Raw genomic sequence first — 13523 nt, 5'->3', positions numbered from 1 at the left:
CGGTAAATGGGACGGGCACGCGATATGGCGCGCCAAACGTGGGGCTACGGAGTGAAGGTCTAAATATTAGATACCGGGCTATCCGACGTAGAACTGTCTTTTAGGCTGATAAAAGCTTGCGCGCTAAGGACCTATTAAGCTTATAACCTTGGAGTGAAAACCGCACCAGTTTCTCGAAAAAGAAAGAAATCTGGGAGAACGGACGATCAACTTAAAAAGGTATAAAGAAAATACGGCATTCCGACGCAAGAAAAGCCAAGGATAAAAGCTAGGCAAAAAATAAAAATAAATAAAGAATAAGAATAAAAAATAAAACGTGAAAACGAATAAAAATAAAATAAATAAAAATAAGAAAAACTTTTAACCAGCCATGGCAGATAGATCTTTCAAAATCCTGTAACCGGAGCTTTCAGAATGAGGCTGGAAAAGCTAGTATGGAGCTGCGGCGGGGCGCTGTCCGGGTGCTGAGGCACAAGTGAGATGCGATTAAACGTCATGGCTGGATCAAAATCTAGTGAAGGACTGATATGTAAGAATCTGTGTGACTTGGGCCTCGTTTCTGGTAACACGGGGAGGTATTTGTCACGAACTGTAAAGTAATCATGTTTCCTAGCTTCATAGAATCTCATGTCGGGCATCGTCACGCGCAATGGAGGCTAGAAGCCGGGAACATGTATAATGTGTGAACCTCTGTGCTTAAGGGCTCCGTGAGGGGAGAAACCGTGCCGCCTGTAAAGGACGGACTTATAACTGGGAGCATTGGAACTCTGCTCCAATTAAACTTTGTTTTTAGAGGATCTGCTTGAAACAAGCACCTAGCTTCCGCTCTCGGCAGCCTGCAGATATGAGAAGCCACAGCTGAACAGAGAAAAAGCACCCAGTCAGCTGAGCAACAACAGACAAGCAGGATGTGGTGACATCACCCCTCCCCCTACTAGTTCTGTTGAGAAGGGAGAGTCCTGAACTAACAGCTCCGTATGATTCTGACCTGACAGACAGCTACACTAATAATGCGTAAGCATTTTTAACCTCGCTACATATGGTGTTGTAGGCAGGATCCATGTAGTGCTGTCAAGTAGGTCCATGGATGTGAAGTTTGTGGCACCCTGCGCGGGAGTACGAGGACGCGCTGGTGGAAAGAGGGGGGAAGGTGTGACAGTGTGAGCGTTCTGTCACAATGTCTTGATTGATAATGCATACTGGCCATTTGGCTAAGGGGATGTCCCTTTGGCTGAGTGGTTAGAGCGTATGACTCCCACCCCGGGTGTCTTGGGATCGAATCCCGCCCGGGCCCTCATTAATCCACCTTGCCACACTTTATAGTTTTTAGCGTAAGCTTCCCACCTGCAGCTGCTAGCAGAGTTAGCTTGTTGCTGTTCAGGTGTGTGAGGAGAATATTTGAAGCTCTGCAGTAAAAGATGTCTTCAGTCTGGAGGGAGAGAGTCTCTGCTTGAAGGTGGAGACTGAGATGTTCCAACCAGCAGCTCAGCTGACCAGATGGCAGTAGAAACTGGTGGAGAAGCAGGAACCCAGTTCTGAACCCTCATGAACAAACATCTGGTTCTTCAGAGACTGAAGTGAGTGATGATGATGATGATGATGGTGTGTATCTGGACTCTGAGCTAGTCAGACTCTGGGTCTGAGACTGGAGATGAAGATGATCCAGAGGAGGAGGCAGCCCCACCCCAAAGAAGGCTGTTGCAGTCCCCTGGCTAGATTTTTCTCGCATGGGGGATGTTGCGAGTCCCACGTGCCAAAGACAGTGGCAAGTACGGGGTCAAAAGGTGAGCCATACTGGACTGGCTTGTGCGAGCAAAATCAGCCAGTCGACAGGAGCTGGGCTGCAGGTCAAAAAAACTGTGGTCAGAAACAAGGGTCACACAAGGGTCACAGGGACAAGAGGACAGAACTGGGCGAAGGGTCAGGAGACTGACCCCACCTCTTTGCCCCACCCCTGGCTTGGAAAGATGGGATTGGAGGAGAACAGAATGAAGACAAGCCCATCAGATCCAGAAGCCCTCTCGGGAACATTGGAGAGAAACTGAAGAATGCTGCAAAAGATGATGCAATGACCTGTGTTAAGAAGGAAAATGACACCAAATGTTTTGTGTTGAGCTACAAAGTGTGTATCTGGTAAATGACCCCTTGACCTTAAGCTGGTCCAGGAAGGGTATATAAGAACAGCTCTGAACAGCAGAGGGGGATTTTTGAGAGATTCGACAGCAGTTGGGGCAGAGGACAGAGAGGAGAGCAGATGGGGAGGGGTCATCCCCCGTCCAAACCTGGATGGGGGATGACTGAGAGAGAGAGACTAGAAAGAGTTCTTGGGGAGATTCTGAGAAGACAAGAGTTGGTGTAAACTAACTCTTATTTAATCATTTTGAACTAATTCCTCCGTGGGGGATAGCGGTTGTTTTTTCATCTACCAATTTTTGTATTTTGATTTTGTAATAAACCTTTTTTGAAAAAGAAACATAATCCTGATTCTTTCAGGTTTTCTCTAAAGCTTCACGAGTGGGGGGCTCTGATCATTAATTGCACAGAGGTAAGCACATTAATTATGGGTTCTGGAATTATCAGGACTTACTTTACGGTTTGTGACAGATTAATATAAAGAAACCTTAAGATAACGGGATTGCTTAAAAAGAAGTGAGCTACTACAGAAGGAAAGGTCTTACATATTATTTCACCTTTAAAATAAAAGATATGATTCTAACTTAGGACGCCCAAACCAGGATCTAATACCATAATACTCACCGACATCCCCATCGAACCCTGATGGATGCACCGTCTCATAAGTTCTAACGGAACTGGGTTTTAAAGGAACCGGTAAATGGGACGGGCACACGATAAATTATATTCAGCAAAATATTTTGTGTCTTTGAATTCCAAGAAGCATTTTAGTTGATTTACTCTGCTCACCTCACATGGACTCACACTGGCTAAAAACACAAAGAAAGTAGAAAAAAATAAATAATAAATAAACAGATTATCCTCATATTTTTTAAACTGTTTACCAATTAAGGGTTGAAAATATAATATTGGCAAGTGCAGCTAAAAAACGAAGAAAAAAGTTGCAGCTCAGACTGGGAGTCAAACCTGTGCAAACAGGGCTTGGTCAGTGATCACCACACAGCTCTGCCATCGATCCAGAAGGATGTCATGATCGACTGTATCAAAGGCCACAGACAGATCCAGCAGCAACAAAACAACAGCGTCACACATGTCACTTGCCTCATTGAGGACCACGAGGAGAGCAGTCTGACTACGCTTTCTTGTTTCCGGCTGCTGGATGTTTTTTGTATGTGTTTCACCAGTGAGAGAGTTGCCTCCAATCAGCAGCGACATTCGTCATAAGCAGCGTCTCTCCATTGACACTCTGCCCCTGGAAGTCAAAGCTCCTTTCCCTTGTGACCCCATCATCCCTCTTCGTTCCAAAACCACCAAGGAGTTCCAGTGAGTCCAACGAAAGTGCCGAAAATAGATCTCATTAAATGTCACAGGAGAACAACTTCCTGGAGGTTTTACCTTTTGTTGGTGTTGTGTAACAGGGGGGACATGGAGCACGCCATCCAATCCGGTGACTGGAGGGAGATCCGAGAGTTTTACCTGACCACCTTCAACTCCTTCATAGAAATCAACGCGGCCTTTAAGGTAAAGTCAGAGCAGCTCTGGAGTTGATCTGCTGATCATTGATGGAAAAGCTGTTTACTTGTCTCATTAACATGGCTGCTGTCTTCTGTCCAGCGAGAGGCCAATGGCTTGTTTAACACGACTGAGGACTCGGGAGTTAATGCCAAATTCGTCAGCACCGTTTACGACGCTCTGCTTAGCACAGTGAGAGAAATAAACTCATAAACACACATTTTAGCTTCCAAGCAGGAAGTGGTGCACATGACACAGCGGGTACAGAAAGTATTCAGATCCCTATTTTTTCACTCTTTGTTATTTTGCAGCCCTTTGCAAAAATCAATTAAATACATTTTTGTCCATATTAATGTACACATAGCACCCCATGTCGACGGGAAAATACAGAATTATAATAATATAAATAATAGAAATTTCTGCAGATTTATTAAAAAGACAAATTGAAATATTACATGGGCCTAAGTATTCAGACCTTTTGCTGTGACACTCACATATGTAACTCAGGTGCTTTCCATTTCTTCTGATAATTCTTGAGATGGTCCTACACCTTCACTGGAGTCCAGCTGTGTTTGATTATACCGACTGGACTTGATTAGGAAAGCCACACACCTGTCTATGTAAGACCTCACAGCTCACAATGCAGGTGCAGATGAGAATGATGAGGTCAAAGGAACTGCCTGAAGAGCTCAGAGACAGAAGTGTGGCAAGAAACAGATCTGGCCAAGGTTACAAAAGATCTCTGCTGCACTTAAGGTTCCTAATGGCACAGTGACCTCCATAATCCTTCAATGGTAAACATTTGGGACAACCAGAACCCTTCCTAGAGCAGGCCGTCTGACCAAACTGAGCTACCAGGGGAGAAGAGCCTTTGTGAGGGAGGACAAGAAGAACCCATAGACCACTGTGGCTGAGCTCCAGAGATGCAGTCAGGAGATGGGAGAAAGTTGTAGAAAGTCAATTATCACTGCAGCCCTCCACCAGTCAGGGCCTAATAGCAGAGTGGCCTGTCGGAAGCCTCTATTCAGTGCAAGACTCTTGAAAGCCCTCATGGAGTTTGCCAAAAGACACCTGAAGGACCCAGAGATGGTGAGAAATAAGATTCTCTGGTCTGATGAGACCAAGATAGAATTTTTTGCCTTAATTCTAAGTGATGTGTGTGGAGAAAACCAGGAACTGTTCATCACTTGTCCAATACAGTCCCCACAGTGAAGCATGGCAGTGGCAGCATCATGCTGTGGGGGTGTTTTTAAGCTGCAAGGTGATTGCAATTGAGGCAATGATGAATGCAGTCAAGTACAGGGATATCCTGGACAAAACCCTTCTCCAGAGTGCTTAGGACCTCAGACTGGGCCAACGGTTCCAACATGACAATGACCCTAAGAGCACATCTACAATAACAAAGGAGTGGCTTCACTGAAACTCTGTGACTGTTCCTGAATGGCCCAGCCAGAGCCCTGACTTAAACCCAATTGAACATCTCTGGAGAGACCTAAAAATGGCTTCACCAACGTTCACCATCCAAGCTGACAGAACTGGAGAGAATCTGCAAGGAGGAATGACAGAAGATCCCAAATCCAGGTGTTATGAACTTGTTGCATCTTTACCAAGAAGACGCATGGCTGTATTAGCTCAAAAACGTGCTTCCACTAAATACTGAACAAAGGGTCTGAATACTCAGGACCATGTGATATTTCAGTTTTTCTTCTCTAAGAACTCTGCATACATTTCTCAAATTCTGTGTTTTTCTGTCAAAAGGGGGTGCTGTGTGTATATTAACGAGGAGAAAAGGAATTTAATTGATTTTAGCAAATGGCTGCAACATAACAAAGAGTAAAAAATGGATGGGGGTCTGACTACTTTCCGCACCCGATGCATGTAACTTGTTTCTGAGGAGGCGTTAAACTGACCACATTCAGATGCTTACTGCAGACTTCCATCATCTGACTGAATGTGTCTGCATAAAAACACTCCTTTTCCTCAGTGGGCTTTTATTCTTAAATGTGCACAGATTTGATGTGCAACAGCTGAGTAAAAAAAATAAAGTAACTGAATGTTAAAAACAAAAACAAAACACCATAATTTTTATTACTGATCAGAAGGGTGGTAAAATGTTACTTTTAGTACTGGTGTTTACACTGTAATAATAAACTTTATGAAAATGCCTGATTTAAAAAAAAATAACTGTAGTCTCTGGTTAAAGCTAAGGTTCTGATTGTGTGTTCAGCCTCAGGACATCCAGAAGTCGGTTCTGAAAGGGATCATCAACAGTCTGCTGAGGGAGTGGAAAGGGTGAGAACACTTCACATCTCTGTGTTTAAGATCAATAAAACTTCTGATCCCATCTCTGATATCCTCCTTTTGACATGAAGAGCAGCATAAGCTCATTAACCGACCTTAATTGTGACTTTTGTTCTTCTCAGTGAGACACTGAGGACATGTACACACGTAGCCAGGTTTCTGAAAAACCTAAAATCCTCTCTGCCCATCTAGGAAAAATACTTGGGTCCTCACCACCTTTTTTTTTTTGGCAAAAAAAATAAAAATAAACAGTCCAGTCCATTGTGAAAGACATTTATAGGCATGCCAAGCAGGTGGCAGTAGTTCCCCAAATCCGAGTCTTTGCTCAAAAACATACCTTGGATGTGGAATAAATAGGTGGTGGACAATAACTGTCTCTAACGTCATTCGCTTGAGGGCTTTTACATGGAGCAGTAACTAAATTATAAAAACGAGCTAGTGAGTGTAAACACAAGTCGCTCCTATGATGTCAGAACATTCTTGTCATGGATAGCGATGTTGCCAAACATAAAACCCCAGTTATTTACATCCACAAGAACAGGCCGGAAACAAATAATTCACAAATCTTCACTTTGGTCCAAGTTTTTGAAATAATTTTTTGTTGTTTTGTAGAAGACCCGTCTACGTGTGTGCAAGGTCTAACTTATTGATGCAAAAATGTTTAAACATCAGCAGTTTCTGCTTTTTATTCTGTGATTTGTCTTCAGGCCTCGGACGAAAAACGACCTGAGAGCTTATTTTATTCTCATCCAGGTGAGATACATTATTGGATGAATGGGTGATAGATTAATGGATGGATGGATGGGTGATGGATGGATGAATAGTTGGATAGTTGGACAGAAGGATGATTGATAGTTGGATGGTTGGATGGCTAGATGATTGACAGACGAAAGGTTTATCGGATGGTTGGACGAATGTATGGATGGATGATTGATTGCATGGATGGATGAATGGTTAAATGGATGGTTGGTTGGATGCATAGATGGATGGATGGTTGGATGGACGGTTGATTGATGGATGGTTGATTACATAGATGGATGGATGGTTAAATGGATGGTTGGTTGGATGTATAGATGGATGGATGATTGATGGATGGTTGATTAGATGGATGGATGGCTGGCTGGATGGACAATTGATGGATGGTTGATTGCATGGATGGCTGGAGGATTGATGGATGAATGGTTAAATGGATGGTTGGTTGAATGCATAGATAGATGGATGGTTGGATGGGATGGATGGCTGGCTGGCTGGATGGACGATGATCGATGGATGGTTGATTGTATGGATGTGTGGATGGATAGTTGGAAAGATGGATGATTGCTGGATGGATTGATTGTGGTTTCGATGGATGGATGGATGGATGGATGGATGGTTGGACAGATGGATGATTGATGGATAAATGGTTGATTGGATGCATCCCCACTAACATGTTTGACCAAGCAGTTCAATGACAGACCCCCCCACCCCCCACCCCACCCCCATTCAACCTGCGGAAAAAAGTACAGAAATATAATTTTACTTACTGATAAAAAAGAAACACAAATTGCTTGGATGGTATGTTAGTAACCACAGCTTGCCCTCTGTGCCCAAATAATTCCATGATTAACATCCAAACACAAACACACAGAGAACACAGCTAAAGTTCAGAGAGTCACAGTGGCCGAATATCTATTAATGTGAGGCCCAGGCTGAAGCCTTTCCCTGGAACTAGCTCCCACAGTGATGCTCAATAATTATTCAGAATTTTTAGCATGTAATTCCACTTAAACAGGAGTTACAAAAGAAATTGACCCCCTTAGAGTTGTCATGAATGTAAACTTGATCTATGTCATGGATTTTATCAATATGTTTATCAATAACCCATTTCCTATAGTGAAGAGAGAAGGAGACAATGAGCAGACAAGTCAAACAGTTATAACTGTGGCATAATGCACGAGGCAAAATGCCTCGAACATCTGTTCACAGAGTTTATTTATAGAGAGATGGGAATGAGACAGAGAGATTGCGTGTGTGTGGGAAGTCAAAAATGTGTGTGTGTGAGACTTGTGTGGGTGTGTCTGAATAAGCGGGCATGCAAAGAGGCATAGAGCAATACATATTACATTCAGTTGATTGGGTCAATGATCAAGAATTAATAAACATAAAATTTCCATAACAATCTATTAAACCTAAAATGTTTTTTTTTTAGCTAGGCTGTAAACAGGATGTTGATTTCTGCTGTGAAATTGGCTTTTTTAACATGGGAGTCATTGAGGATTTGCTCACTTCTGGTGCCATCGCCTAGTGGATAAGAGTGGAACTGCACATTTTGCCACTTCTGTGTTGGCTTCAGGTCTGAGAACCTGTTGTTCCAACTTGGTCACGAAGCATCACATAAAGTTGCTATTTGTAAAGTAATTCAGTGACAAATAACGTTTTTCAATCTTAACAAAGATAGCTAAAAGATTGGACAACAAAAAACTATTCCATGAAAGGAGTAATATTGTTTCTGTTACATTGGAGACCCCGCCTAAAGTGTATAAGCCTCTGTACAATTGTTGTTCTTTATTTGATCAAAAGTCAAATTTTGTATAGTTAATGTCAAGAATACTTAGAAATAATTGATGTTTGAAGCGTCTGCTGCCTTTTTCCAAAGAGGTATTCATCCTGGAATCAAATTTTTTCAGGCGGCAAAGAAAAAAAAACTGCTTTATTACAAAGTTCCATGTCAATTTACCCTTAATCACATATAAATATACCAAGAGTTCCATATAAAATGAGACCAAAAATAATCAATTAGACTTTGTTGTTACAGATACATATTCAATAAAGTGTCAGCATGTAATTTTCGCTAAGCTTTCTCAAAAAAAAAAAAGGCCTCTGGCCCAAGCATACAATAATTAAAGCTTCCTTCCGGAGTATTCCTCTTATCCGATGGCATCATCTAGTGACTGACAAGCATATCACACAAAAACTCTGTTGCTCTGTTTTTTTTAAGACGACGACTTCACGTTTCTGTTTATAAATGTGCTTCTGTAGCCAACAAACTGCTAAAACATGCTGTTTTACGAGTATTATTCTCATGTCATGTTGCGTTTTCATATATTTATATTTTAGAGACTTACTTGTCCGTGAAAAGTTCATCAACTCCACATCAATCGAGGTATTCCTTAAATTTAAAGCAAGTAAGCGGTAGTCTAACGCTGTTGGTTAGTTCTGGTCAGCACCCAGTTTCCTATTGCACGGAGCTCTGTGGGGCAGGGGGCGTGCTTATCAAAAATAGAAAAAAAAGATGTATTGCTTACATTTAATCACAGTACATTATAAGATAATAACTTTTACAGATTTCTGACTGATCATACATAATATCTCACAGGGGAAAACTCCGGAAAGTTGCTTTAAGCACCATTTATAAAAACCTGACAAATTTCCATGACACTGAACTCAAGGCTAGCAATAAAGAAAGTTTCCATGTGGAAGTTTACCTAATCCTCCAGAATCAGAATTTGCACACACACACACACACAGACACATACACACACATGCACACACACAAACACACACACACATGCACGCACGCACACAAACACGCATGCAGACACACACCTCTTATGATTTTTGGACTCAGAACATTTCTGTGTAGTCGGGTCATTCCTGAATCAAACACTTAGTTAAACTAAACTAATAGGTGTTCTCAGATGGTTCCTCCCAGTTCGTCTTCTTCCTGCTGTTCTTCATCCTCACATCAATCAGAAAACACACTCAGCTAATTTTAGTTCTCATTCAATCATTTTGTCTGAGAGGAAAGCCCACAAATAGAGCCAACAGGTCCTGGTCAATGGAGCTCCATGTTCCACATGTGCCAGTGGCTGATGTGATAATGTTCTGGTTCTGTCTTGTAGAACCCACAGTACTCCAGCAGCAGCATCTATGTCATCTTTGCCCACTTGCTGAGGCAAATTGCAGCTCTGTCTGAGGCCGACCACCACTTCCTGGTTCACTGGCTCAAGAGGTGAGTCCTCATGGGTGTGATCTGCTTTCTGTTATGTTTTATTGTCTTCTGATGTTCTTCTGAACCAAATGGGTCCCTCCACAGAGTTTATTGCTCAGATCTAAAATCCTGGCCAGACATGCCAGTGCTTTCTTATGGGAAGCCTGGTAACACTCCCATTCAAGTAACTCCACCCCATGAGAATACTAACCAAGCCAGTCAGTGCTGAGTAGTATATGTCACACACAGCAACGCTCACTTTCTCATAAATAATGAAGATTTATTTATTTATTTATTTATTATTTATTTGTGCACTTCAGCACAAAGTTCTGCAGTTTTCGAGTGGACTTCACTGTAATCTCATGTAGGAATACGAGATGTGTGATGTGCAAAATCTGGTGATCCGACAAGTCCCTGTGGAGAACTGAACTGCAAATAAAATCAAGGCTCCACCAGCAGCCTCCTGGCCCAGCAGCCAGGCTTCACCAGCAGCCTTCAGGCCCAGCAGCCAGGCTCTACCAGCAGCTTCCTGGCCCAGCAGCCAGGCTCCACCAGCAGCCTCCTGGCCCAGCAGCCAGGCTTCACCAGCAGCCTTCAGGCCCAGCAGCCAGGCTCTACCAGCAGCTTCCTGGCCCAGCAGCCAGGCTCCACCAGCAGCCTCCTGGCCCAGCAGCCAGGCTCCACCAGCAGCCTCCTGGCCCAGCAGCCAGGCTTCACCAGCAGCCTTCAGGCCCAGCAGCCAGGCTCTACCAGCAGCTTCCTGGCCCAGCAGCCAGGCTCCACCAGCAGCCTCCTGGCCCAGCAGCCAGGCTTCACCAGCAGCCTTCAGGCCCAGCAGCCAGGCTCCACCACAGCCTCCAGGCTCATCAACCAGGCTCCACCAGCAGCCTCCACGCCCAGCAGCCAGGCTCACCAGCAGCCTCAAGGCCCAGCAGCCAGGCTCCACCAGTAGCCTCCACGCCCAGCAGCCAGGCTCCACCAGTAGCCTCCACGCCCAGCAGCCAGGCTCTACCAGTAGCCTCCAGGCCCAGCAGCCAGGCTCCACCAACAGCCTCCGGGCCCAGCAGCCAGGCTCACCAGTAGCCTCCACGCCCAGCAGCCAGGCTCACCAGTAGCCTCCACGCCCAGCAGCCAGGCTCCACCAACAGCCTCCAGGCACAGTAGCCAGGTTCCACCATCACCTCAATACCAGCCACCTGATCCAACAATCAGGCTCAGCCTGGGGCTCCAGGCTCCAGATTCACCGGCAACCAGGACTGAGAGAGAGGTAAGCCTAATGCAATGGCCCCTCCTAGAAAAACAGAGAAACTCGAGGAAGATATGGAGGAAATTAAAAAATCATTGAATTTTATGTCAGCCGAGCTGTCTAAGCTAACAGTACAACAGGATCAACTACTGTCATTAATGGATGAGGTCAAGACACTGAAATTCAAGCTTGCAGAAAAGGACAAGAAGATCATGGTATTGGAACAGAGGGTGGATGAACTGGAGCAGTATACCAGAAGAGATGACTTGGTGATAACTGGTTTGGAAACAAGACATAGGACTTATGCCAGAGTTACTGGAGATAGAAACACAACTGAGGATGCTCCACAGGAAGAACTCCAGTCACTAGAACAACAAGTGTTGAGCTTCTTGCACAGTAAGAACATTCATATCCAAAGTGATGCAATATCAATCTGTCATACCCTTCCGAGAAAGGCAGACAAATTAAAACCAGTCATCATATTGCGATTTACCAGTAGGAAGTAAAGAAATGAGTTGTTGAGGCAAGCAAAAAAACTGAAAGGTACAAATGTGTACATAAATGAACACCTGACGAAAAAGAATGAAACAATAGCCAAAGAAGCAAGGGTGCTGAGAAAACAAAAAAAAAAAAATCACAGCCACGTGGACAAGAAATGGTGTTGTATGGATTAGAGAGCAAGAAGGTCTGAATGCAAAAATGATCAAAGAGTTGAAAGATCTGGAAGTGTTGCAGGGTAAAAGATGATTTATTGTGTAGCACTGACTAAATAAGGGATAGTGGAAACAGTTTAACAATGGATATGGAAGTACAAATGAATTCATAAAGAAATAAATGGATTCCCATGAGAAAATATATGAACTTGACAGTAAAATAGACGAAAGTTTATTTGAGTTAAATATAAATAGTAATTATTATGCAGAAGATCAGCTAAATAGTGGGTTAACTAACAATGACTCATTATCAATCATACACATAAACAGTAGAAGCTTAGTTTCCAAGATGTCAACAATAAAGGACTATTTAGGTAAATTTAAAAGTAAATTCAAAGTCATTGCCATTACTGAGACTTGGCTTTATGACGAAAGGATGACTGAAGTACAAATAGAAGGGTATGAACTTCATTTTGTAAATAGAATAAATAAAAGGGGTGGTGGTGTTGCCCTGTACATTAACAATGATTTAAAATGTAAATTAGATAAGAAAATGACTATGATGGAAGATAATGTTATGGAAATGGTAACAGTGGAAATTATCAATGACACATCAAAAAATATAATAATCAGTTGTGTATATAGAGCACCCGGTTCTTGCATCAGGTCATTTACAGATAAAATAAATGAGTTTGTGGATCATATTAAAAACAAAACATTGTTTATGTGTGGGGACTTTAACATTAACTTAGAACATCCTGTGGCTCTGAGAACATCAAGTGATTTTTTTGATATGATCTATAGTTTAGGGTTGGTTCCTTTGATAAACAAACCTACCAGTATCACAACCCAAAGTGCAACAATAATTGATAATATATTCACTAATAGAAAGCAGGACGTTGTTAAAACTGGGATATTGATGACAGATATTAGTGATCATTTACCTATTTTCGTAGTGTCTAAATATCACAATAACAATAAAAATATCATAAAACATAATTTTATTAATTATAAAAGAAATAAATCAGTTAAAGCCCTGGAGGACCTAAATAAAGATCTTAAAATGCAGAACTGGACGGAAGTCTATGTCAGTGATGTGAACAATGCATATACATCCTTCATGAAAATACTGCTGAAATCGTTTAACAGTAGTTGTAAATTAATTAAAATAACAGGTAAAAGGGACAACCAACCATGGATGACTAATGGAATTAAAAATGCATGTGCAAAAAAAAATAGTCTGTATATGAGATTCTTAAAGTTACAAACAAAGGAAGCCGAAGACAGATATAAAAAATATAAAAATAAATTAGTAACAATAATTAGAAAACAGAAGAAAGAGTACTATGGTGAGCTATTGAATAAGAACAAAGACAACATCAAGACTACTTGGGGAATAATAAATAATGTGATTAACAGAGATAATACAAATGCAAGGCTCCCAAACTACTTTGTAAAGGACAATAAAGACATTTATGAAGTTAAAGAAATTTCTAATGAATTCAATGATTTTTTTATAAATGTAGGAAGGAGTCTGGTGGAAAGCAAACCAATAATTCACGATACAATGAATACAATACCTAGAAATGTCAATAGTATTCTCCTTGACAAAGTAGATCAACAAGAAATAAAAAACATTGTAAAAAACTGGGGAAGCAAAAGATCAACTGATTGTGATGATCTGGACATGGTGACTGTAAAAGCTATA

At 42.1% G+C, this 13523-nt stretch overlaps 1 protein-coding gene across 2 annotated transcripts in view; it reads left to right on the top strand.

Annotated features, from left to right (window-relative positions):
- The window catches only part of hectd2 (HECT domain containing 2), a 127104-nt gene that overhangs the window by 22198 nt on the left and 91383 nt on the right, over positions 1-13523 (top strand). For both annotated transcript variants that reach the window (XM_054734781.2, XM_070542645.1), the window contains exons 3-8: positions 3318-3456; positions 3552-3654; positions 3748-3837; positions 5873-5937; positions 6654-6699; positions 9828-9937. In XM_054734781.2, the coding sequence (XP_054590756.2) occupies positions 3318-3456; positions 3552-3654; positions 3748-3837; positions 5873-5937; positions 6654-6699; positions 9828-9937 (553 nt within the window). The remainder of the gene's footprint in view (positions 1-3317; positions 3457-3551; positions 3655-3747; positions 3838-5872; positions 5938-6653; positions 6700-9827; positions 9938-13523) is intronic.

This window comes from Nothobranchius furzeri, chromosome 12 (assembly GCF_043380555.1).
Source record: "Nothobranchius furzeri strain GRZ-AD chromosome 12, NfurGRZ-RIMD1, whole genome shotgun sequence".
Lineage (NCBI taxonomy): Eukaryota > Metazoa > Chordata > Actinopteri > Cyprinodontiformes > Nothobranchiidae > Nothobranchius > Nothobranchius furzeri.
This window is presented reverse-complemented; position numbering and strand designations above follow the sequence as displayed.